Source organism: Strigops habroptila, chromosome 8 (genome assembly GCF_004027225.2).
Source record: "Strigops habroptila isolate Jane chromosome 8, bStrHab1.2.pri, whole genome shotgun sequence".
NCBI classification, from domain to species: Eukaryota; Metazoa; Chordata; class Aves; order Psittaciformes; family Psittacidae; genus Strigops; species Strigops habroptila.
The window spans coordinates 52,848,964-52,875,241 of NC_044284.2; the positions used below are offsets into that span (position 1 = coordinate 52,848,964).

The following is a 26,278-nucleotide window of genomic DNA, read 5'->3' on the forward strand; positions in this document are numbered from 1 at the left end:
CTTCTCTCAAGACCCAAATATAGTAAAAACTGGGGGTTCGAGGAGTGTGTATTAAGTGTGTGTATAAGGAACAGAAGGATAATAATGTGGAAAATCTCTTATGACTTTGGGGGTTTATTTACCTGAAATCTGGATTGGCAGGCATCCTGTCATAGGGAAGAGTTAGAACTGTCAGAAGCAGCTGATATGAATGATCAAGAGTGTCGGTGCATTGTCTTATGAAAAAAGGCATCAAGAACATCAGGGTTTGTTAATTTTAGAAAGGAAAAAGCTCGTGAAGAGAAGGTTGCAATTGTTGTAGAGGTATATTGGGAGTGTCTTTCTTGCAAATACTTATTTGGACAAAATTCAATGTGAGTGAAATTGATTGCCTGAAGCAATGCTGTAAGGTGTGAATATTTCAGGGGAGCATTCTGGGTGGGCAAGGGATGATTTTCCCCTCGTTTATTGTTAAGGACAGGTTGCTCAGCTGGAGCACTGCACTAATGCCAAATACGTATTTACCTTTGTGAAAAGAGATGTGGAGTTTTTTGTGTATGTGTCCCACCTCCTCGCCCCTCCTGCCTTCCCCCAAGAGCATCTCAAGCACTGTCTTCAGCATTTTGTGAAGCATCTGACACTCTGTGCTACTCGTTAATTAATGCATCTCACATGCATTGCTTACTATCTAATGCCCAGAAAAGTTTGAGACTTTCCAAGAATAGGAAATCGTGCGTGTTCCTTCTGCCAACTGCAGTGATGGGAAAACACTTGAAGAAAGCCAGTTAGTGGAAAAGTAGATACCTTGGTGAAAGTTTACTGGACAGAGCTTTGAGCAACCTGGTCTAGTGGAAGGTGTCTCTGCCCATGGCAGGGGGTTGGAACTGGATGAGCTTTAAGGTCCTTTCCAACCCAAACTGTTCTGTGATTCTGTGATTAATTTTTTTTAAATACTTAGAAACCTCAGTTTTAAATGCCCGCAGTGCTGAACTGAACTGTACTCCTTGAACCGAAAACCTGAACTTCTTTAAAATGGGGTGGAGGAGTCTAAGCAGGTGGTTGCAGTTCTCTTTAGTGTAAACTTTCCTCCTTACATTCTGTACCACATGGTAGGTGGTCAGAGCCGTTTCTTCACCTTCAGAGGTGAAGCCTGCTGATGAAGCAGTTGGTGCTCTCTTAATGCCAGAGTTGCAAGATTTCACTGCAGGGTCAGTCTCCTCCTAAGAGAATAATTTCACATGACTGATGGTTTTACATTTACTTTGTAAGGTAATGGTTAAAAAAAAGGAGACACTTGTGTATTCTTTGCTGTTGTAGAGAGTGCAGATAATTCACCTTTCCCTGCTCTTGTTCTAGAAGAAGTGGTTAAAAATAAAAAAGCCTCAGGTTTTGAATAACGATGTGGAGGACAGAAAGGCTCAAATGCAGAGTTGAAATTACCAACAAGCTGAAGAACTTCCTGTGTTGGATAACACTGAGCCAGGGACGCTGCCCATTCAGCCTGATTTATTCTGAGTGTTTAATTCCCCAAAGCCATGCGGATTAGGCAATACCGAGTGGAATGGGGGGAACAGTCATCCTTGTGATGGTGAGTCCTTGGCTCTGCAAAGGAGTGTGTTTTGGAAAGCTGGTAACTGAGACATACTTCACATGGAGCATGGTGTGTCTGATGTCCAAGTTGGGTTATGCTTTATAGATGCAGGAGAGAATATTTACTGTTTATTTTCTAAATATTTAGTATTTTGCTTTTGAAATTTCATTTTAGGTATACTAAGAATAGAATCAAGTGTATTTACCCTATTACGGGAAGTTGATATATGATTTCCCCTGTGCGGGATGCTCTTCATTACAAAAGGATGTACTTCAAATCCGCATCATTCCTGACTACCAGGAAGAGTGGCTAACGGGCTGCAGATTTAGGTTTGTGGGTGAGGCAACGTAGACAATTCCCTTTAGCAGTTGGATTTCTCTTTCACGTGAATTTCTATAATTTTTCACGTGAATTTCTATAATTTTTTCCCCTGAATTCAGCTTTTTTTTGCATGGATTTGGGTTCACGTCGCCCATGGAGGCGACTGCGGTGCTGTGCTGCCATCTGCTGGCGGCCGGTGGCACAGACAAGTGACCCCAGGAGCCAAGTCACTTCGTGTAAAACGCTTATAGAGATCCTGGTGATCGTTAGTGATTTTCCAGTACAGGCACGTCATCTCTGGGATGATGTTCCACAATAACCACTCACTAATGACCTGGCCTTTTTTAGCTGGAGTATGAATTAGCTTCATCTTGTAATACTATACATGGTTTGTAATATTATTCTGGTAACAGAGGGATGATGGTTGTGACAGTGATGAAGAAATTGAAATATATATATATTAAAATTCGGAGCTAATTATAGGAGTCATTGCTCTCTGCAAGTTTTAGGTCAGAAGCTGTGTTGCCTATCTGTGTTTTGGTCTATGGCCTGCTAGGTGGTGCTGGTGTACTGGAGGACTTAGTATACTGAGTTGCAGTTTTCAACACAAAATCATGGAATCACAGAACGGTTTGGGTTGGAAGGGACCTTAAAGCTCATCCAGTTCCAACCCCCTGCCACGGGCAGGGACGCCTTCCACTAGACCAGGTTGCTCCAAGCCCCTGTCCAACCTGGCCTTGAACGCTGCCAGGGATGGGGTAGCCATAACAATGGCACAATTGCCTCAGGGCCAACCTAAAGGAGGAGTGTAGAGATGTTTTCCCGTAGAGAAAGGAGACCTTAATTCTCTGTTTGTCAATTCAGTACAGAAATTGGTAATTCAAAAGGCCTGATGAAGTGCAGTGGAACTAAAAGTTCAAGCTTTTTTATACTCAGCTTCAAACCCCCTTCTAGTTATAAAAGAAAATTCTGTCTCTAGGTCTCCTCCTTAGTTCCTAGTGCTTCAGTGGATTTAATGTTTATTATTTAGGATCTCTGCTTTATGCAAGCATCTGGGTGGTGGTTGTTAATCTCACAGAGATGAGGTCTTAGAAGGAGTAAAGTGTGCAGTGACCAGCAGCTATCTGACTAGCAAACGAAATACTAGTTTACAAAGCACAGTAGCTGGACTTCCACTGACCTCTCCACCTTCTTCTGCTCCATATGTATGGCAGTGAGGTGAGCTCAGAGAGCTGAGACTTCGACCTCCTCACGAAAGAATTAGATGTAAGCCCTGTCTTATTATTGAAAAATACAGTATTAGTTGGGGGACAAATCAAATGATTTTGGGGAGTAAAGAACATTCAGTACTTGACTGTATGAGTAGAATTTCATATTTTTATTTTGTTAGAAAAGCAGAAGATAGCAGAAATTGTGGTTATATGAATGAATGGATCTTATTACTGTATCAAGGTGTGGAAATTCCATTTTAAAATAGCAGTAGTAATTGTGATAACCTGAGATGGCAAGTAAGTGGATTTCCGTATTAAGACCATGTGAAGTCTAATTTTGTGCATACTAATTAAAAATTTGCATTTCTTTACGCTGCAGAGTCTATGGGTGAATCTTTAAAGGTTTGGGTGTGTTACCAATTTTGGAAAATGTGGCTATAAGGAGATAGATAGAAGATGAGTGAAGTTCTTGGAGAATTAAAGCAGTGTCCAGGCTTGTGTTTGTTTGAAGGGACTGGGTTTGAGGAATAAGCAGGAGCAAGCTCTGAACAGACAGTTGAATGTGTTGGCATGAGCTGAATGATAAAACTTGAAAGTAAGAACATGGAATTTGGATCTGATAATGCAGAATAGTGAAGAATAAGGCCTTTGCAAGGAAGTAAGTGATATTGTAAGCAAACTTTGAGCTTCTTTGAATGTATTGAAGTATTCTGAGCATTGGACAGTGTTTAGAATGCTTGCACAGACTTACGTTTGTCACAGCTTTGAGGTATTTCTGGTATGAAAACTAAAATGCATGTGCTATACAATTCTGTGTGTTTTTTTGATAGATTCAGGACACTTCTTTCACAGTGGCATTCGAAACTAATAGTCCTGATAGGTTTTTCACTAGTAAACTTCATTCTGAATAATTCATGTGTATCTGTGTGATAATTGTGATAAATTCTGTACTAAAGTTGTATTTAATATATAGTGCATATTACTTAAACACAGTCAGCATCTTGCTCTGAAGAAACTTCTGCATATTAAACACAGTCAGCATCTTTCTACTCACTTCAGTTAAGTGAATTCCATTTTGGAGTGGACTCATTGGCTCAAAGGAGATTTTCATACTTGAAAGAAAATTTGAATACCCTTCTGTGTAACCTGAGGCTTGTCATTGTAGGAAATATGAATTCATAAAACTTGCCTTGTGATAATTGTCAGGCACTAGACTGTCAGTTTGAATGATTGCAGTTCTCATTATCTTCAGATGCTGCATGTTATTTTTTTTGTCTATGAATATGTTGAATTGATTTTTGGCACATGCAGTCAGTTCTGTTCCTGACAGCAGCACTATTGTAGGTGTAAAGTGAGAAACTGCTGTAGTGTGCATGGAAAATTAGTTTTTTCGCCTGGGGAGCTGTGGAGAATTTAAGATAAAATATAAAGAATTATTCAGACTGTCTTGATCACACAGCGTCACTGAGTGAGGCTTTGTTCCCTAAGAGTGGTGTTCTGTGGTTCTTCCTGACCTCCATGTAAAAACATACTGATGTAGACAATAAAAATTCTGGTTTTTAATTTAAAATAGTCAAAAATTGGCTGGCTTATTTCGGTGATTTTTGGCAGGTATTTCCATTAAAAGGCACTGTGAGATGTCTGAATTTAGTATTTTATTATGGCTGCCTTCTGTGTCTGTAACACTTCTGGGAACTGTTTCCTAGGATGTGAAAAAGGAGGATCAGTCTTTAAATATGAAATAGTTTGTTTGCCTAAGTTCCAAACTACTTTGTCCCAGAAATGCAAACTGTTTTGAGCTTTGGGACATGTATAAAAACCCCTTTGACTAAACAAAAGCTTTGGGGATGCTCTAGGAATCAGTAGCATAATCCTCCATGTTTGGCTGCCAGTTTTTGTTTGGTATGTTTTCCTGTTCTGTATCATTTTGGTTTATTGAAGCCATGCAGTGTGCCTTTCCAACCATCCAAACAGTTTCAGCTCCAGAGACACAGTGATGGTTTATTTTACCACTTGGAGGAAAACAGGAATACAGTGCTCTGAACAGCTGCAGTTCAGAGTCTTCCCGATGAGTTTATCTAGAGGTTTTATTACTTTGAGATTACTAGAGGGGTAGAGGTGAAATCTCTTGGCAGAGATAAGTGTAGCCTTGTAAGTGAAATGCGGTATTAAAGCCTGAGACTTATGCAACGATCCTGATATCTGACCTTTGATAAACTGAGATACAGAGAGGATAAGTAATTTAGTCATCAGCAGAACTGGGAGTAAAGCACTGCTCACAGACTTGCTGTGAAGTCTGTGAATTTATGAATGCTGGCAAATGTTTGAAGCTCACATGGACAGTGTTATGAAATAACTTCTTGCAGTCGCTGTATATAGTGTGCCTGTGTCATTCTCTTGTTTCTGATTGTGTTAAAGATAGTTAGATTTTAAAGTTTTAGATTTTAAATTGTTCAAAAGCCAAGGAATAAATACGTTGATCTTTTACCTGGCTTTGCTGTGTTATTATTGCTGACCTGAGCATTTTTGGAGGAGTTGTGAGTTTTAAACTCTTCCCTGGTGAGAACTGCAGAGTCCTTGTGCTGTGAGAGCATGAGGTATGAAGTCAGAATAACCATTACACTAGCAAGCTTGATTTAGAGTCGATATCTGTAGTTCTTCCCTCTGTGAGCAGAGACTAGGATAAATAATGATCAGGCTGTTTTTTCAAAGCTTTATTATAGGAATAAGTGAGGAGAATTCTTGTATTGTGGCATTTTGGATTGATCAGAATTTTTTTTGCTGAAAGCAGTTGTGGCCAACTAAGTGTACATACTGCGAACTCTGCTGAGAGGGTGCCTTATGTGTTCAGACCAAACCAGCTTACCTAGGCTGTTTTATTAGCAAATAGTGTGGAACGACTGACTGACGTGCTTCTTCCTTTTGTTATTTAATGCAATGACCACATTTCCATTAAAAAATATTAAAATATCCTGGGTACATCACAAATATAAAATGCTGTCATACTGAGACAATAGAGTGAGTATGCACAAATGTGTAACTTTTGAATCTAAAGTTATTGGCAAGGGGGAAATGTTTATAATAGAGGATTCAAAGATGTGCAGGGTTTCAGATCTGTCAAAAGGATGTGAAATGTAATTAACCTAAAATAACCTATAAAATACTTTTTGAGCCTGACAAATTAAATGAGCTCTTGGGATAACTTAATGAGAGAGTTTAATTTTATACCTTAAATAAGACCCTATTAAAATCCCCAAGATTTTGCTTTGTGATGGAATCCACTGAGACTTTACATTTTCACAATGACCTCATGGTTCAGTAGCATTGTTGATATATTCGGTGCATATTTGAGAGATAAGGTCTAGGTTAATGGCAACATTTGTTCCGTAAGTGCTCGAAGCCACAAAGCTCTAATTGAAAATATGAATGTTCAAACTCCATTATTTTAATGTGGTCACACGGTATAGTGACAGTAGAAGTAGTTATATGATGAAATCTTGTGGCAGGGTTCATTATTTGTCTATGAAAAAAAAATCATGTGAAACTAGGATTTAAAATTCTCAGCCTTGCAGTTTAAATAACAAGTGAAACTTAAGGTCCAGTATGGTTTCTGTATTTGTCTTCACTCAAAATTAGCAAGAAGTATTGCATAGCTTTTAATAGAGAGAATACTGCTTTGATTTGTTTATACAAATAAAGTTACAGTGCATACACTGAATTTTTTGCACAAAGTCTTCTAGTTACTTGTTACAGATTTGTTTCAAGTAGTTAAGTCTGCAGAGGTACTTTTGGCAATTTTACAGCTCCAATTTCCTAAATATTGGTAGTCGAACTAATTTAATGGATGAGCTGTTGCCAAGGAAAATACATAGTGTGTTTATCGCAGTATCAAGAATCCAAGGGTTGAAGACAGAGGTCAGAATGTTCATTACTGCTTGCATTTCATCAGTGGTGCTAATCTCGATTGCCTCTTTGCAGCTCTGCATACTGTGCCGCCACTAGTGTGAGCTTTTATGATCCCGCCTGCCTGTTCTGATGTTCCTAAGCTCTCTTCTCCCTCCTGTGTTCTTCCAGAAGTGTCTTTTTCTCTATGGCTTCTCCTACCACCACAGAACAGGAAAAAAACTCCCCACAGTAATGAGTTATTGTTTGATGATAGCCAGAAAAGTGGTGAATTTGGACTGCTTTGTGTACAAGTATGCTTCTGTTGTGACCTCCTTATTCCCTCTCCACTGTAAATTCTTTGGGCTGTGGACTACTGGTCTGGGAATCATAGTTTGAAAACTAGAGTTGTGTCTTCTATTACAGTTTTACTGTTGCTGAAAATTTGCATGGCTCAATTACAGTACAGTTACTAGTTTTGGTACAACCTTTATTTCTGCAGTATCTCCTTGCTAAATGGACAGTGTGCTGAATCTTTTTGATCCACAAGCTCTTCGACTCTGCTCAAATGACAGTATGCAGTGTAAAATTAAGTTTATGGGTATTAGTAAATCTCTTGATAACTATTTGTTTGGTTTTAGCTAAGTTTTGCCTTAAAATAATTTATCAAATAATTTCTTTCAAAATAAAGTAAAATGTAGGATGTTATGAATTTAAAACACATGCATTTCTTATCAAAGAATTCTTATTAGAACAAAATAGGCTAATGAAATACTCAGAGAAGTTTGGCAAGAGGAACCAATGAAGTTTTTGAAAGAAGAGCGGAACAATTTCTAACATTACATACACACAGAACTATCTGAATTGAGAGGAAAAGTACCATGTCAACACTGTCACATTATATTGATCAGGCATCAGCATCAATCCTGATTAAATAGGTAGCTATTTAAAGTGGTATATTTGACAATGGCATCTATGTATTTTCTATATGATTATGTGCCTGCTGACATGTTTATTTTCTTGACATAATTTAAATACTGTGTTTAAAATGTTGCTGACTGAGAAATAGTTGAATTATACCAGACATAGAGAGGGAAGAAAATCAGACCTTCTATGGCTGATATGAACATGTATGAATATCCAGTAATACCTGCAAACCAGCTGATTTATGTACCAACTTAATTCCAAGAGACCACTCTAATAAATTGAATGGAATGTGTGTGTGTATATATAAAAAAAATATATATTTAACGCTAAAGGTTATTTAGAAATCAGTTATATATAGATTAGATTTAAAGAGATAATGGTAGCAAACCTTTGTATAAATGAGAGGTGTTGAAAACCTTGGGGGACCTTGTTCCATGTGGATTATTGTCAGACAAATCTGTGGTATCAGCTTCCCTGAGAAACAGTCAAGAATGGATTAAAACTCGTTTAACTGGAGGGGTTCTTGGCCATTAAGCTTGCCTCTGCAGTGATGTGATAGATATCCCTTACCATTCTAATCGCTGGATTCCTCTATTTTTCCATAAGCAAAAGGTAAACTGCTGCTCTTCCCCCTGGCTTATTATAAATTGCAATAATTTCAAGAGAAAAGTATTGTGGTACCTACTTCTTTAATGAAGTACCTTAGTGGTGCATCCCTTCCATCTGCTATCTGATTTTTCTTTTGTCCCATTATTAACAAGGCTTTTATCATCAAACTTTGCCTGCACTGTATGAAATCTCCATCTGAGGATAGTCATGGACAACCGTTAGTAATTCTTAGCTCAATTTTTCCTTGCACATCAGGAAACTTCTCCAGTAGTTTGGAGGTTCAAATGTAGGTCATCACAATTTCACATTGTGGAGCAAGCAGTGAAAGATTGGTTGAACTCCATTTTGTGTTAGGTAAAATGGATAAAGTTGATTTAACTCCGTTACACCTAAGCTGCATAGTTGAGATTATGCTTTCTGTTACAAGCGTTTGTTCTGTGTTGAATCCCTCAGTTCAGTAGTGGAAAGTGTATAACAGTGTTCACTACCCATAAGTATAATTACATTTTCTACTAAATGTTTTACAGATAATCACTTTAATCCCATAAAATGCTCAAACTGCAATGAGTATACTGAGGGCTGGCTGTCTCATTAAATGCAGTTCTGTGTCCCAATATTGTGTCCTTAAAGTATATGGGACAGGTTAAAGAGGTTGGGGTTGTGGCTGGCCAGTGCTGCATGATTAAAGACCCTCTCCCTGCTCCCATTTGAAACAGACAACCCATCAGTGAGAAGCACAGACCACCAAAGTGTTGAAACTTGGATCTAATTAAGCAGTAGTAATGTGGGGCCTGTAATACCCACTGTATGACAGGGATGGGTGATGGTGGCTGCAGTGTGGTGAGGAAGATAGCACACTGCAGAGTGAAACGTTAGTGGGAGACTTCACTTACTTAGCGTGGCATGTGTCTAGTCCACATCTGGGCCATGATGAGAGTAGACTTTCCATGTTCAGTGACTGTTTCATAGATCCAAGCTCTAGTAAAAGCCCATGGGAGGACAAGTAACATTGCTTTTATCCTTAGTTCTCAGTTCTGGTTCAAAACGTATGTCAAAAAGCCACCCTAAAGGCTGAAACTGAGATATATGTATGCAGAACTAAAAATAATCAAACCCCCACTAACGTTGCTTTCAGTTTCAAAAAGATGAACTGATTTACAAAGAGAAAGCTGGTTGAAAAGCAAGGAACATCAGCTAAGAGACCTCCATCTTTGTTGTCTCCATGGAACTGACTTAAGTATGTCTTCTGCGAGGCACAGAAATGCAGTGTTCCCCCCTCCTACTCCTGAGTAAGAATTAAGAATGGTTTAAAGGAAAGCTGAGTGGTTAAAAACAGAATAAAGGAGGTTGTTAATTCAGTGAGTAAAAAGAGGTAATGTCACAGCTTTAAAATTATTCAAAGATGAAACATGTGAACTACTGTTTGTGCTGTACAGCAAATTGCTTAAAATAGTTTGAGTAGTTGAGGACTGGAAACTGGCAAATGTGGTACCAATATTTTAAAAAAGGGATCCAGAAGAGATCTGTGGAGTTAGAGAACTGCAGATGTTCCCTTCATGCTATAATTGCCTGAATCCTAATTCCTGTGAGTGTGATTTACCATTTGGTTGCGTTAACACGGTATTTGAATAGAGCAGCCTTACCAAATCATTCAGATAACCCTGACAGTGCTGTTACAGTATGTTTGTCATCAGTGGCTTTGTATTTATTTCCAGGTCATCAATTAAAATCACAGAACGGTTTGGGTTGGAAGGGACCTTAAAGCTCATCCAGTTCCAACCCCCTGCCACGGGCAGGGACACCTTCCACTAGACCAGGTTGCTCCAAGCTCCTGTGTCCAACCTGGCCTTGAACACTGCCAGGGATGGGGTAGCCACAGCTTCTCTGGGCAGCCTGTGCCAGTGTCTCACCACCCTCATAGTAGAGAACTTCTTCCTGATACCTAATGTTATATGCATCACTGTTCTGTTGACATGGAATGGTCATATTCAGTAGCAATTCTGACAGCTACTTTTAAAAATACAATTGATTGGCAGGTTCTTAACCCAGAATGTTTTTCTGTTTCTTAGAGATATATTTTCTAAAAATATAGCTTGCAGCCAAGGGCTCTGAACAATTCGAAGTCTGATGTCTTCGTGTTTACTTTATCAGCAGAGGCAGTAATTTAGACACCCTGACCCTCACCTCCTTCACCCAAAAGCACTGAAGAACTCTTCTCAGAAATTGCGGTGATTTATTTACAACCTTATTTTTTCAACAACTGATGTTACTTCACTTTTTCTGTGGAAAAGCTGACACAGGATTAAAATAATTATTTTGCCTAGGATTGATACCATCCTAGCTGTTCCTGGATAATCTGCTTACTCCTTGCCTCTTGTTTACCTGGGTAGAAATGGGCTTTTTTGGACTTTTCCTCTGCTTCCTGTTGTGAAAGAAGCTTTGAAGGCGGTACTGAGAAGGAAAGGAGGCTGCTAGTGTGGGTTCAGGAGCACAGGACAAAGTGCTACAGTAAACTGATAATGCTGATGTCTAGTAATTTTGACATATATTTAGAATTGTGCTACTGTTGTGTTTGTGTTTTGTCCATTGCAGCTCACACTTTTCATTCAGTTGCTTTCTACTTCAGTGACTTCAAAAAGAAACCTTAGGAGACAGGAGTTTCTTCAGCGTCTTTACCTGCTCTGGGAAGAGCTTCTCCTTCCCTTGAATTCCACCTTGACTGAACAGATTTGTGTTGGGCTATGAGATCATTCTGTCAATATAGGCTTGTTTATGCCACAGCTTTCCGATTTCAGAAGGCTCCTTTTAATATTGAAACGTCCACCTTATGCATCAGCAGTTTATTTCTCAGCATGGAACTGTGAATTGCTACTGGTGATTGCTAGTATTTATTTCTTCTATGAAGACCTAACGTTTTGGTAAAATCGAATTCTCTGTTTTCTCATGTAGTTTCCTGCATTAATCAGTTTCTTTCTGGGTCTTGTCAGACTCAGTATGATACCAGTCTTCTGAGAAGCTTCTTTTGTTGATGCATTTAGAAAAGGCTCTATTTCTTTCATGGAATGAATTTTCTCCAGGGATGCTGCCAAGACTCAGAAGACCAAGAAATCTTACGGCTTTGTATTTGAGTGTAATCAAACTGGCATTCATCATCATTTTGTCTTTTTAGAGCTGGAATAGACTTGGAGATGAATATGTATTTTTGGCATTGGCTTTAACCAGAATTCAAAGTAATGGTGTAAATGATCATGATTGCCAGAAACATTGAGTCAGTGGTAGGGAATCAAAGTTCCTGCAATTGCTTCTTCTTTCCTGGTAACTTCCAAGCCACTGGCCAATTTCATCCGAGCTTGAAAAGAAGAAATGTCAAAAATAATTGTTACTGCAATTTCGTAAGAATTGGAACCGAGTAGGAGGCACCCCCTCACATTCTCTCTGAGAGACAGTTCATTGTTCATTGTGGCTTGGCAGCTCTGGTGGCACTCAAGTATGACAGCTCTCCATTAGCTGGGGGAGATGCTGTCTCCAGTTGGGTGGAGGTAACACAGGAGAGCCAGAGTTATGTCTGTGAGGACTGTGGGAAGGGAGCAAGATGACAAAAAGACAAACTTGAGTCTGTAGGAAACTGGCTATCTGTAATTCTGTTGCTTGCAGAGCAGCTTGTTTATATTGCAGTACTCAAAGAATCTGACATCCTTCGACTTCCAAAACCATTGACGCTAGTGACCTAACTCTGGGCAAGATTGGAGGGACACCTTTTGAAATGCTTCTTGTCATGGTTCCTTGTTGTCGGTTTGGCGGATTACTTTTATTGTGGAAGGAATGGTGGGATGCTACCCCAGCAAACTGAAGATCTTTCGGCGCGCTGCCTTTGCAGCATTCTATGGTTGTCCCAGGCTGAGACTGCACTGAAAGGGCAGCGCAAGGAAGTGATGGGTGTCTTCTCTGCACTGTAAATCTGACCTTTCAGTAAGAGGGGAGGGAACCCTCGCGTTTTGGGTCTGTGTATTGGAGCAGAGCATACTTGTGGCATCATCTGCAGTTCATTTCTTTGCTTTTCACTAGTAAAGACATTAAAAAAATTAGTATTCTACAAGCTTGAAAGAGAGACTATTATCTAATTGGCTTTTGGTTAGGAGGATACTGATTTCTAGGTCAATGTAAAACAAATGAGCATTTAAATTGAAGAGGAGCAGCTGTTCCAAAGCCCCTTTCCACAGTGCTTGGTTTTGTTAAGGATAATTATGTCTAATTTTAAATTATGATAGCTTTGAGTATTGAGCTTTGCCTTGTTACATCCACTAGCTCATTCTCCTTCATCAGTAAGAATGTTCCATCATGGAGCTAGGTTTCTGATTGAATTTATTTTTCTGGGCCTTTTGAATTGTGAAGAGAAATGCAGCTTTTAAAGATGGGGTTTTCAACACTTTCATGCCAATGTTGCCATACTCCCATTTTATTTTTTGAGGACTCAAGACAGATACAATGTTGTCTGATACTGGTGGGAAAATACATATTTATATAAATGTGTAAGATTTTTGTTCATATTTTTAGCTTGAAAATGGAAACAGTTAGACTCTAGTGCTGAAAAATCCAAGAAAGCTCTTGTCAGCCCTTGGAAGGATGCATATGCTAAAGGTGTCGTGTGGATCACATACTGCTTGTTTCAATTAACACATTGATATTCTCTGTCGAGTTCTTGAGGCAAAAGCCCAGGTGACAATTCAAATGATGCATGAAAATCATATTTCAATTTTTTTCTGGTAAGTTTAGATTTCTTTCTTTTTTAAAGCAAAACCCAAAAGATTTCAACTGCTAAACTCAATGCTGTATTAGTAATTCAGTAGGATGCCTGAAATGTTTAAAGAATCTATATTGTAAATATGTTGCTGCTGCAATGAAGCACATTTGTTTTTATGAAATGTTCATTGCTGGACTTGGCAGTATTGTAGTATCATGCATAGGAATTGTTTGAATTGAATTTGGAGTAAAATGTATCTATCCAGATAAAAAAATATGTATATTTTGCATTTAAATTTGAAATCCAAGCCTTTTTTTTTTTTTTTACCTGCTAATTTTATGGAAAAAGGTTGTCTAAAGGTGCATTTTAAAATAACGAATGTCATACTTTTCCACTGAGAAATAGTCTTTTGAGGCTTTAAGTCAACATCTCTTACAGTCTTTTGTTTCTTCTACCCAGACTAAATGTAATAGGTTCTGTTAAACAAAACCAAAAAAAACTTGAGAGATTGCCAAATTATTACAGTGCACCTGCTGGTTTTGGAGGAAAAATAGCTTTCATATTAAAAAAAAAAAGGCAAACCAAAAACCAAAGAGAAGGCCTCATAAAAATGGGAAGTGTGACACAGATCCTGGAGGAGAGGAAGAGTAAAAAGAAAGTTTGTCATTGCACTGTAAGTCTTTGAAAGCCTGAATGAATTTATTCTTTATCTTTTTTTTTCTGGTTTAGTGGATAAATGTTGGGAAGAGGGATATCTATTAAAAACAACCAGCTTTTAAATGTCTAGCATTTTAAGTTGTGAGAAATGAATTGCAAAACTTTGTCTGAGACCAGAAAAGGAAGAATAAAATCTGTCAGAATTGGCAAAAAACCCTGCTGTGAGATGTCTCCTTAGATATCAATGTAAGCTTAGTCTGGTATAGATCAGTTGAGGAGAGTAAAACCCTCTAACTCCAAATATTTTGGCTTATCATCTGCAAGTGTTAATTTCAAAGGTGGTGTTTGAATGTATGTCATGTTGGTCTTAAGCAGGCAAAATAGTGCCATCTTTGGAGACTTGTCCAAGCACTTCAATGTCAGCTGGAAACTACAGTAAAATTCAATGCATATTGAAATGAGTTGCATGTGGGTTAAGTTGGAAAAATGTATTCAGTGCTGTAGCATCGTAATTGAAGAAAAATCAGTTGTTAACTTTCATGGTTTTTTCCCAATGAGTACGTCTGATGGTCTAATTCATTATTTCTAAATGTTATGCTAGTGTAATAGAAGAGGTTCCTCGTTTTGCAAAGCACCAAGTGCTTGTTTTGAAGAATTGAGTGTCCAAAATGACAAATATCCTATGGGTACAACTGAGAGGAAAATACAGTGAAATACAGCATGGCATAGTCTCATACCTCTGCAATTTTCAAGAAAAGCTCTCTAAGCCCGTAAAGGGAGTGCTGTCTCTATGTAAAAGTTGTCTAGCTTGTACTTCAAAGTTACATGTGGCTTCATTGATGAAGTAAGAATAGGAAGCAGAAAATTTTGGGAAGAGTTTGGAGAAAAGGCAAGTATGTGTATGGGAACCACTGCTGCTGTGGTGAGGCTGCAGGAAGAGTGCTGCTAGCCAGGAGTGTGGAAGAGGACAGTGGAGGAGATCCTATGTATAGTAGGATTTTTGGGGTACTTCTCAGTGTGTGTTTGCATGAGATGAGATCCGTCTGTGATTGTAGCTTTTATTGAAACAGTTTCTATGGCAAAATAGCTTCTGGGCTGACTGGGTTCACGATGTCTTTTTTATGGAATTCTTGAAGTTATGGGTTTTGTTGCTTCTGTAAACTTTTCAGTATATACCAATACCTTTCGTTAGAGAAACACGCGAGAGTTGGTATTGGGTCCTTGAGCTTTACTTCTGTTGCCATTCTGATTAGAGACATTCACTGCTGATGTCTAAGTAGTGATGTCTAAAGCACAACACAATAAAGGAGAATGTTGATTTTGGTAAAATCATCTAAATGTTTACTAAACAGACATTAAGCTTCTTCCGGTTTAAATTTCCAGCATATATTGAAAAAGACTCTGCCTCTCGAAAAAAGTGTTTCTTTTAAAAATGGTATTTGAAATGTAACATGAGAGAAGCTAGTTTCCGTTCTGCTCTAATGCCAGTTTAACTTCAGAACAAGAATGTTTGTATAGTGAATTCAGCATCTTCTGTAAATACTAAAGTTTAATTTGAGGATTCCTTTCCAACGATGTTATCTTTTAAAGGGGCCTGAGCCAAGGAACTTGTTTCTGCCTGGAAGCCGGTGTCTCTCCTGAATATACCTATTCTGGTACAGTATGAAAACAGCCCGTGTGTAGATGAATGAACTCTTTCCTCCACCCTTGTCGACAGCAAATTTACATTTGTATGGAAGATTAGTGGGTGTGCCGCCTCTCATAATGCATTGAATGTGGGGGATGGGACAGCCTTGCCCAGGAGTCTAAACCTAACAAACTGGAAATGGAAAATGCACTGTGGAAGCCTGATTATTGTGTAAACCTTAAGGGTTTTAGACTTCTTTTCAGCATTTCTTATCCCTGGGACTAAGCCTCATAAGCAGAGCTGCTTGTGGTTCAGAAAGAGTTCCCATTAGGGTTCGTTGTTAATGCAGGGCTCTGCTCCAAAGGTCTAACTTTATCAAACTGAATCTTGTAAATAGGCAAGAAATCCAGAAGAAATTCAGACAAGCTGTCAGGCGAGTTTCCTTAGCTTGAGCGCCAAGTTACCTCATCAACCTTCCTTGTTTCAGTAGTCTGTTAGTTTATCTCAAAGGGACACGTTTTTAAATCTCCAGATAAACATAGCTTGATCCAAATAAATAAAACCCCCAAACACTTAAGTTTCAGATTGACAGCGAAACATTTGGCTCATTTGGGTTGCAGAGACAAATGTTACCAAAGACTTAAAAAAATGCCACTGAAATTGTCAGCTGATGATCTTTTGAAAAGTGATCTTTTTTTCCCAGCAGACAACATGTTATGTAAGGAAATGTTATATCTTTAAGGTTTGCCACAGCTTGATGTTCTGTTGCTTTTAGTTTTGACTAAATACGGTAAGAAATATAATGAATTCTGAATAATGAAAAATGTGATTTTGAATCTCAGTGTTTTAGATCAGTTGTTCCGAAAAGTTCTTTGATAATAAAAGTATGCAATAAAAAACATTACGTCTTGTTGCAGACAGTTAAGAAGCTGTTGGGCTTTTTAACCTGATTTTTAGATGGGAGTACTCATCGTTGGATCATCCTTTACACCATTCTCCCATGCTGGGGTTCCAGTTGTATGGATCAGCTTTCTGCTGTTTCTGTAGTCAATACTAAATATCACAAGTGGCTTAATACCTTTTCTAAGTTGTCAACGTAAGTGGACTTAGGCCTCTAGTGTTACGAGTCTGCATGTGAGAGAGGTGTGCGGATATTGGATTCAATTAACCTATGCTAGAGAGTACACAACTGTTTTATCCACAATGTAATGGTTTGATTGCTAAGATAACTTTTACTGGTTTTGCTTTTATGGTAAAGGTAGGTTTGCGTTCTGATGCAATGATTTAGATCACAAAAGATGGCAGGATGCAGTGCCAAAAATCTGAAAAGACTAGGAAGTCATAGCAAAATGAATGTCTCCTTCATATTTTACTTAATTCTTAATAAACTGAATGAAACATTTTCCATGAATGTTGAGTGATTCCTGAAATATGCCTCATTTCAATATCAATTTAAGGTATGTAGAAGGTATTTTATGTTCAGCATAGATAGTACAAGCAAACTAAACACAGCTCAAAGATGAGCCCTGTGATTCTACACAGATACGTCTTTGTGCCTATGTATATGTGCACTCTAATATATTTATCCCCCTTTGCAGTTGCTTTGGTGATTAGAAAATGTGAGTAATAGGGTTTTCCACAATTTCTCATTTATGTTTTCAGAAAATGTATTGTACATAGGAACAATCACACTACTTCATAGCGAGCTCCTGTGGTCATTGCTTTCCTATCTGTGAAATCAGTACGCCTTTGGTCATCTTCCACTGATGCTATTTGAAAACCTGTGGGCTGCAGATTAACTGAAAGAATTGTTGCTTTGATTGTGCTGAAGTTGACAGATGGAAAACTCCAGTCATCTTCAGGCAGTTACTGGAACTGTTTTAACCTCTCAGATTTTTCTTCTGCAAGACAGAGGAGTAATAGATTTTGGTAGGAGGCAGTGGGATGAGGTCTGAATCAGCAAGGATGAAATTTCTTGTTATCAACAGAAATGAAATGCTGACCTATATCTAAGAACAAGCCCCTCCTAGAGAGGTAGGGTTTGTTGCTGTCTAGTGTGTAAGGAGTATAATTCCAGGTATATTCTTAATATTCTTGATTATCTTGTCATACTTGTGGGCTTTCCTGTGTTAATTGAAGGAGATTGAGTTACTTAAGTCTTCTAACTCTCATATTTTTCTACCCTGAAAACATCTTGGTGGCTTTTTGCAGTTTATCAGTATTCATCTTGAAATACAGGTAGCAGATGTGATTTTCTGTAATGATTTCATAAATACCATTAACAGTGACAATGCCACTCATTTATGGCTTGAATTCTTTTGGTCTGTTCGGGGCTTACATGAACTGTTACAGCTATAAAGCTGTGTTGAGAATTCTTTTTCAGTTTACAATTTCCCTGTTACCCTAGTTCCTTTGTAGAGCTGATGCCTTTTAGGATGCAGGACACTGTTGTCTTCAGCAAGCACTACCTTTGTTAGTACTTTCTACCTAAATAAAAACATAGAATGATTATATTGGATGAGCCCATTAGCTTATATCTGCTAGCAGGTGTCTAAGGCAGAGTCTCTTCCTGGAACACTTGCAGCTGCTTGTGACTCTGGATCGTCTTCAGTGTATTTTTCCTCTTATAAGAGTTCTTGGCAGATTCTTCAATGAATTTGTCCAAAGGCTTTTAGCTGTGTTCATGATTTCCCCACCCTCCTCCCGCCCCCAGCCTTTTACAGCAAGAAATAGCCAACATGACTATTGTATACAGCAGTACTTCCTTTTGTTTCTTTGGAAATTGCTCTTAGCCTCATTTAATTCATCCCAGTATTGGCAAGCTGGTAAGCTGTCCTTCCCTTCTTACCAGACTAACCATTGCAGGAACATACCTACTGGAAGTTCATGTCTCTTTCCATTTCTTGATGTCTTCAAATCAAGATTGAATAGCTTTTTCAGAGAGAGAGCTGCAGGCAAACAGGAATGGCTTGGATTATGTCCAAATGATCCCAATACCACGCTACCCTTTCTCTTTTCTCATTGCTGCAGAGCAAAAAACCCATTTTTTTTTCCAGTTTTGTTAATTTGATGGAGGAACAAAAATTGAGTTGGATCTTACTGATTGGTGAACAAACTTTGAGCTCCCTCTTTTTATCCCCCTTCCTCTTTATTTTACTCTTTTTAGTGAAGTTGAGTGCCAATGTAGATGCTTTAATTCTTAAATTCTTAAAGGATTCAAATATTATATGACCTGCTTATTTTGAATTTTTCTTCTGTTAAACAGATATTTTATTAGGCCCTTTCTAAATGCTGCCTGCATCTGAAAACTGAGAAATTTGGTTTATGATTAACTTTTTATATAAATGGTAAAATTATATTTCCTGTAATTCAGTTTCTTTAATATCTTTCAGTAATATATCTCTTAGTGAAATGTCTTATACAAATACATTCTCATTTTTCGTTGGAGACCTAACCTGCAGACCTTTTAGGATATTAAAACGAATGTCTACAGATGGCGTAATCTCTTGATGAAATGACAGATAAATTTCTAAAGGTAATATTTTGTAAGAAAAATTTTCCATGTCAGAGAGTTGCTTTTAAATCCCGTTTCTCCTTTGCTTCATTCAGTTTGGTACTAGGTATTCTCTCCCACCCTCTTTCATCATTGCTTTTCTGTGTTAGATTTTGTAGAAGGAAGAAAAAGGAAGAGTGGGTGAGTGTTAACAGTTAAATGGGAGGGGAGAAAAGGTGGTCACCACTTTCAGGATCTTTTTGGTGATTTTTTTTTTATCTGACATTTAAATAAGGATTGTTTGCTCAGAGGAAGGGAAGGGGAGAGGGAAGCTAGAGGAAAAACCATGCCTGCTTTTTTGCAGCAGCCCTGGTTGGCTTCTCTACCCCAGAAACTGGGGAAGTGTGGCAGGCAGCCAATTTGAAAGCATTCTCCCCAAGAAAGCTTGAAATTTGGAAGAGAACAGATGATTCTCATGGTATTTTGAGCCTCGTGCCAGCCTCAATCAATTATAAGTCACTTGTGAAGACATTTTGAGAATTGGCAGTGTCTGAGTATTAAGGTAAATAATCCAGGAAGGATTAGATGTATATGTGCTAATGAGAATGTTTTCAGTTATGTTATAGAAATAAGTGGGGTGTATACTATTGTTATCAGGCTTAAACATTTTCATTTAGTGGCAATTTTAGGAGGAAAATGCAATGTGAATGGTATTGCATAATTGCTAAGATTCCTTGATTCCTCCCACAGCGTATGTTGTTTAATGCTGGTGGCCTTAGTCAGAAGAGGCTGATCAATGATCCAGCCAGTGCATGGTCTAATGTAAACATTGCTAAAATCTATTGTAGACTAAAATAAACTGCAAAATGCATGTTACATATCTGAGTATGCATGCCAAAGTGTTTTGTTTCTATGGGTTTTTTTTTTAAAGTGAAAAATAGAATTTGTTTGACACTGATGTCTGATAAGCAAAGTTACAGTCTTCGGTATATTTTTCCAAGGAAGCCTATTTGATGGCAAAATACAGGAAGCAATACTGAAATCCATCATGAATATTATCACAGTGGAGAAATATGATCATCTTATGTCTCAGTCTGCTTTTAAACAGAGCTTTACTGGTATTTTTCTGTTGCTGTTCTCCCTTGTGACACATTCTTAAGTTCCTATGTGGAGTTTTGTGCACGGCTTGATGTTTTCCAGTTCTGTTTGCAAAAGAAGATACTGTTCCTTTAAAATCAAGTGGCTCATTGAGTTGTTTTTACTAGCGCGCTGCTTTTTATATGGTACAGTATACTCCATGCAAATGAGCTGCCTGCTCAGCCTCTGTGCGGCTGCTTGCCCTCTTGGGGAGCTCACAAAGACTCTGCAGACCTAATTCAGCATTCAGTTGTTTAAAACGGCAGATGGAAGGAGGTATCGGCAAGATGAGGATTTATTAGCTACTCACAATAAAAGACCACACTCGCTCCGCAGAGGATCAGAAAGAGGCTGGTGAATGGGATTGAGTTGTATCTGCTTTCAGCTGACTTTACAGTGATGTGTTTAGCTCATGTGACTCGGTCACTTAGCATGAAGATCAGCTAAAGATTTCCATGTAAATATCTATTCCTTTAAGCACCATCAACCTGCGTGCTTGCATTGAGACTTTTCTTGGTTTGCAGCTGTCATAACTGTGGGAACAGGAACACTTCATCAAGCTGTGGTAGGCAGCCTACGGTCTGGGCTCTCGTTGTTGTTGCATTTGCACACTTCAGGATGTCTGGCTGAAATCCCCTCATAAACACAGCTCTCGATGAAGTTTGATTTCTTTTATAGCTCTTGTGAAATCTTTCAGAAGCTGAGGCCAGGTTCTTTTTAAATACAGTATATGTATTCCGAAGTTATAGGCTCTTCCTATGCTTTTATCAGGAGATGAAATCTGTTGCTTTAGCTTTCTGCTAAAAAGCTGAAGGTCATTGCGGCAGTAGGTTGTGCATTATATTTGTGATAGTTCCTTTTTTCATTTCTGATGTAGAAAGGGCATGTGTAGGACAAAGTCTCCTTGACATGCTCAGTAGTTCAAGTAATACTGGGATGAATACACCTAGATTTTTATTTTTGTTGAAATGGTGTGTGGTATAGCTAGAAGCATTAGCATTGTTTATTTTTCCACACAGGCTATATGCTCATATTTTAAAATGGGATTGGGATAACATACATAAAGGGGCAAAGCCTTTTTTGACTTTGCTGTGGTGGTCTGTGTGAGGGTAGCTGGAAAACAGAAACTGCAGGACAGACTGAAAAAAGCCTCAGCTGAACTGTGCTTTTTCTTTCTTTTTTTGCCTTTTTGCTATGGGTGATGGTGAGGGAAGGGCTTAAGACAGCCCTGTCAGTGATGAATAGATGGATGAATTCTTAAATGTTCAGAACTTGCAACATGTGTTCCAGACCCTTCAGCATGTAAGAGTCGCAAGATCTCAGCAATGAACTAAAGAATGTGCCGTGTCTGCTGCATACAAGAAGGGGACCAGCATACCTCAGAGATAGCAGAAACAAAGAATGTGTGACAGTAGCTGAAGAATCTGACAGTCGCTTGGTCATACAAAGGAGTAAAGGAATCTTTCAAAATTTGGGAAAATAAAATGTCTTTTCTTTCATAGGGAGGTTTTTTCTGTATTTTAGTACTGTATCCTGTGTGTCCACAGAATTGATTTTTTTTTTTTTTTTTAGTTAAGTGTGACTGTGTGTTTTTTAAAGGAAATGTGACCTGGATTTTGTGAGCTTATTATAAACAGTAAATGAAGGCAGCTGTTGTAGTTTACTGATCCCTTGTAACAGCTCAAGTAAATTGAAATAAAGCAGAAATATGTTTGTGTGGGATCTGAATTAAATTCCACTCTTCGGCCTTACAAGGAGTCATGGATTATTATATTTTTCTAGACTGTTTTGTGTATGAGGGGAATCAGACATCCAACCTTGAAAAGATTTAGGAAAGTCGAACAGATTTTTCCCAATGTGACCTGCTAAATCTGCCACAAAAGAGGCAGGCAAAATTACGTACAGATAGTCAGAGACCGTGGCTGCAGCTTTTCATGACAGGCAAGTGAAAGACCACGTCCTATTTTTAGCAAGTGGACGGAGGGGGGGTGGGAGGGAGAGAAAAGTTTGAAAATAATGGACTTCTTTAACAGTTAGAGAGCAAAGCCAGCCAGAAGCGAGCGAGCTTTAGCAGGGATTTGTGATCAGCAGAGTCGAAATATGGATGATTCAAGTATTCTTCGAAGAAGAGGGCTGCAGGTAAGTGCAACTTCAGTCTCCTCTTTTTTTTTTTTTCCCTTCCTGTTTGCAGTGTCGACAGTCTCGCAGAATTGCTGACGATCTTTTGAACTACATCAGGTAGACCGAGTATGTAACAGTGGGGCTAGAATCTGAGCTTTTCTGTTTTCACCTGTATTTTATTAATTTAAAGTAGGATTTTGTTTAAAGTAGTAAAGCACAGTTTGTTAATTTTTTGGTTTATATCTAGTAGTCTTGTGAATATTCTTACGGAAATAAGCGAAGTCTGAACTCTGAGGCATACCTGTTTTTTGAAACGTCATTTTACCAGATACTTATAAAAATCTGTTAGGTGACTTTTCAGGCTTGCCTTAGAGTAGCCATTTTAGTTGAGCATTATTTAGAAATCAAATGTCAAAGCAGAGTGAATACTCTCAATTATTTTAGAACTATGCTGCTTTATTATTTCGAATGCACAGAATGCAGTGCTACAGTGCAAATAATATTTATATTTTATTTTCACCAACTATCAAGTTGAAATAAATACTTGTGCAATTTGTTTTGAACTTTAACACACTAGTGAAGTTTTATTTTTGTAGTGGTGCTGTGGAAGTTTTATTCAACTGCACTAGTATGACAACAATTGTAATCTATGTTAGTGTCAGTCATGTACGATGACTGAACTGATTCTTATGGAGTAAACCAGCTGGGAGTGAGTGAGCTCCAGAATCTTGTGTGAGCTGGGCATGGAATAGATTTTTCGCTTGAAAGCATCATATTCCTTTTTTTCTTTTGCATTGTAATGGGATATAGCCTATTACATACTTGCTAGCATAAGTAATTGTTTATAGACCATGAACCTCGCCTATTAAACAATAGGATAGGCATGGTTAATTTAACTTCCTTTGAGGAAAACAAATGTACCATTTTAGCATACTACCATTCATACCTTACTGATGCTTTAAGGCAATCGCAGAGCAATTGTTTTGTTATCTGAATATGTTCTGTGTCTCACCTTTTTATATTTTGTGTAAATTTTGGTTTTTTTCTTTGTGCCAGCTTATTAATATTACTGAAATAGCTTGACATATTGTGCTGCGTATACAGTGGTGGCAGTATGTTATGGTAGTGTATTTGCTCATCATAAAATTAGCTGCATTTAATTTTTGTTTAACTGAGTATATAGGTACACAGTCTATAAGTAAGATTGTTTATGGATAAACTGATACTTATTTTTAATATATTTAACTAGTTGGAACTTCATAACCAAGAAATTTGCTTCTGACCACAGATAGTCAGATTTTTCAAGCCCTATATGCTGGTTGTTTAGAGCTTTCCTGAGCCTAGAATTTCTCTGGGATGTTGTATCTCTTTGATGTGTAGGGGAGTGGTTTTCATAGTGATGCTTCAGAGCAGTATTGGAAAAGGAAGGGAGGTTGAAGGAGCCCAAATGTCTACTAGTGTCAGCAGAAGACATGCTGGGAGTGAGGATGCGTTTCCCTGATTTAACTGTGTAGTGTGGTAGACTTTGATAATTTTAGTAGTCTTGAGTATTTGCTGTCTGTATGTGGTGGTGTGTCTGTACGCATTTGGTAGGTATGTATAAATACACATGCATATATATATAGGTGCCTACATAGAAAACGCTTCAGGAACTAAGGAAACATGCTAAAAGGACCTCAGGAAGTAAGGCAGATGTGTAAGTCGACAAGGAAGTTAATGCTGGACTTTTTTTCTGTTCTTGCAATAGATTTTTTTTTTAGAAGATGCTGTGTCTCAGGAAAGTGACTGTTTTACAGATAACAATCAGGAAAATTAAAAAGCTGTTGGTTCATGTTGGCACTGCCAAGGCAATATGTTTTACTTCCTTTTTTTTTGGGAGCTGGCGATAATAGTTTGGAAAGCAACTGATGGAAAAAAAAGCTACTTTCCTAATTCAAACTGGATGCTGATGGCTTTTAAAATGAGCATCACAGCTTAAATTAGGTCTTCTAATCCAATCTCTCCACTCAAAGCAGCACTAATTCCAAAGTTAGATCAGGTTACTGAAGTTCTTGTCTGGGCTGGTTTTGAGTATTTCTAGGCATGGAGGTTTTCAGCCTTTCTTGGCACCTGTTCTGGTACTTAATCACTCACCCTGTGAAAATATTGTTTCCTTTATATCTTGATAGAGAAGAACACTTTCCACAACCTATTAGTTCTATTTCATGTAATATTTACAAATTGACTCCTAAAGATTGATTCAGATGAACAAATTGATTCTCTCAGCTTTATTTTATTTTATTTTATTTTATTTTATTTTATTTTATTTTATTTTATTTTATTAATTTTATTTTATTTTATTTTATTTTATTTTATTTTACCCCCTTCCCCCACAGTGTTTCTTCTTTACTTTGATAACCTCTGACTTTTTTGGGCTGTTTTTAACAGAGTTGATTTAGACTTGTCCTGATGTTGCTTTGCTAAGACTTCCATCTTTTAGGGGTTTTGTCCTTTTTTGTTTTCATATCTTGCTCATTTGACATCTTATATAGTAGAATCCTTTTTATTTTTTGGTGATTTTTCAGTCTTCCTTCTCTCCTGCCTTTCCCCCTGTTGTTTCCTTTCAGTGAGTTCTTGGTATAAAGACTATGAACACACCTTATGAGCACACCTCTTTCCTTTTGTGTGTTATTCCTGCTGACTAACAAAAGACAACTGATTTTTTTTTTTTGTTTTCCTTTCTTCTGTCCCTATGGAGAGCACAGGCAGCGATCTGCATTTCCAGGTGCTTTTCCCATCTCCCCACTCTTTGTTCATATCCACAGAAATCTTTTAATCTGTTACTGGATCAAATTCTTTTTCTCTAACGTTCCTGAAGTTTCTTTTACTTTGCTTTCTCTGACTATTCTGAAGGTTGGTCTGTTCCTTTCTTATTTTCAGTGGTCACCTGTTCAAGGACCTGGGTTTCATGACTCTCAGGCTTCCTTGTGCTCATCTCTCACTGGTGGCTTACTCTTTTCAAAACCTATTCTTTTTTCCCTGTTAAATAAACCGTTTGCCATCACTAGCTCTTCCTGTTCTTTAACAAATGCATGCCTATGTTTTGCTTGTGCTTCCTGTTGCCTCCATTACCTGAAATACACTTCATATCACTACTGTGATGCTTTCTCCCTCCTCTGAGAACTCTCTTCTGCTGTGATTCCTGTAGTAAATAGCCATGTAGTAGTGTAAGCAGGTAACCTAAAGGAACAAGAATTGTTCCTACAGGCAAAGTCAATATATTGGCATGTGGCCTGTTTATATGACCTTCCTCATTTGTTCAGCCCAGTTTTGTTGCATCCTGTTTGATGTCACAAATTTGGTCTACAAATTTGTGATAGTGAAATATGTGGAAATGAAGGTCCAGGAGGGGAAAATCCAATTTTCTGTGTTTGTATAAATATATATATTATTAAGACTGAAACTTACATACACACACGCACATAGCACGCTCACAGGCTGATGTTGCTGTGCAGTATTATTGACAGAAGGCTGAGAAAGTGCTTCTGATAATGGAATATTCTTTTAATTTCTAGGCTTTCATTTTAGGTAATGAACTTGGACTATTGACATAAGCTATTGCCTAGGGACAAGTGCTAATGCAGGTGGTGGTGGTGGAGCTGCTTCTGCTGCACTGGGCAGAGATCTGTGTTTTTGTACTTGCTGTGATGTGAAGTACATCGTGATATTAGCCACAAATTTTATGAGGGTGCCTAGGTTTGTTATTGTTCCTTATACATGCGTATCCTTTGTTGTTGCTGGTATTTTTGTACAGATGAAAAGTGGTGGTAGCCAGTTGAGTCCCTGTGAAGATGAGCTTGTATTTAGAACATCATTTTGTACTAGAAATCTGTGATTTTTTATTTTTTTGTATATTGCAGTAGCTGCTGTGCATGTATGCTTTTACTTTTCTCCCACACGCAAGAAATTTCTATCCCCCAAATCCTTATGAGTAAGTGCAAGT

The 26,278-nt window shown here is 38.1% G+C and overlaps 1 protein-coding gene across 15 annotated transcripts in view; it reads left to right on the plus strand.

Annotated features, from left to right (window-relative positions):
* MAST2 (microtubule associated serine/threonine kinase 2) overlaps positions 1 to 26,278 on the plus strand; it is a 218,721-nt gene that overhangs the window by 44,630 nt on the left and 147,813 nt on the right. Inside the window, exons 1-2 of one of the 15 annotated variants that reach the window (XM_030495072.1) lie at positions 18,822 to 22,116; positions 22,209 to 22,314. The exons of 13 other annotated variants lie outside the window; for them this stretch is intronic. In XM_030495072.1, the coding sequence (XP_030350932.1) occupies positions 22,276 to 22,314 (39 nt within the window). In that variant the 5' untranslated portion in view covers positions 18,822 to 22,116; positions 22,209 to 22,275. Of the gene's footprint in view, positions 1 to 18,821; positions 22,315 to 26,278 lie in introns of those variants that run through there. One more of the 15 variants, XM_030495075.1, reaches the window with a different exon arrangement.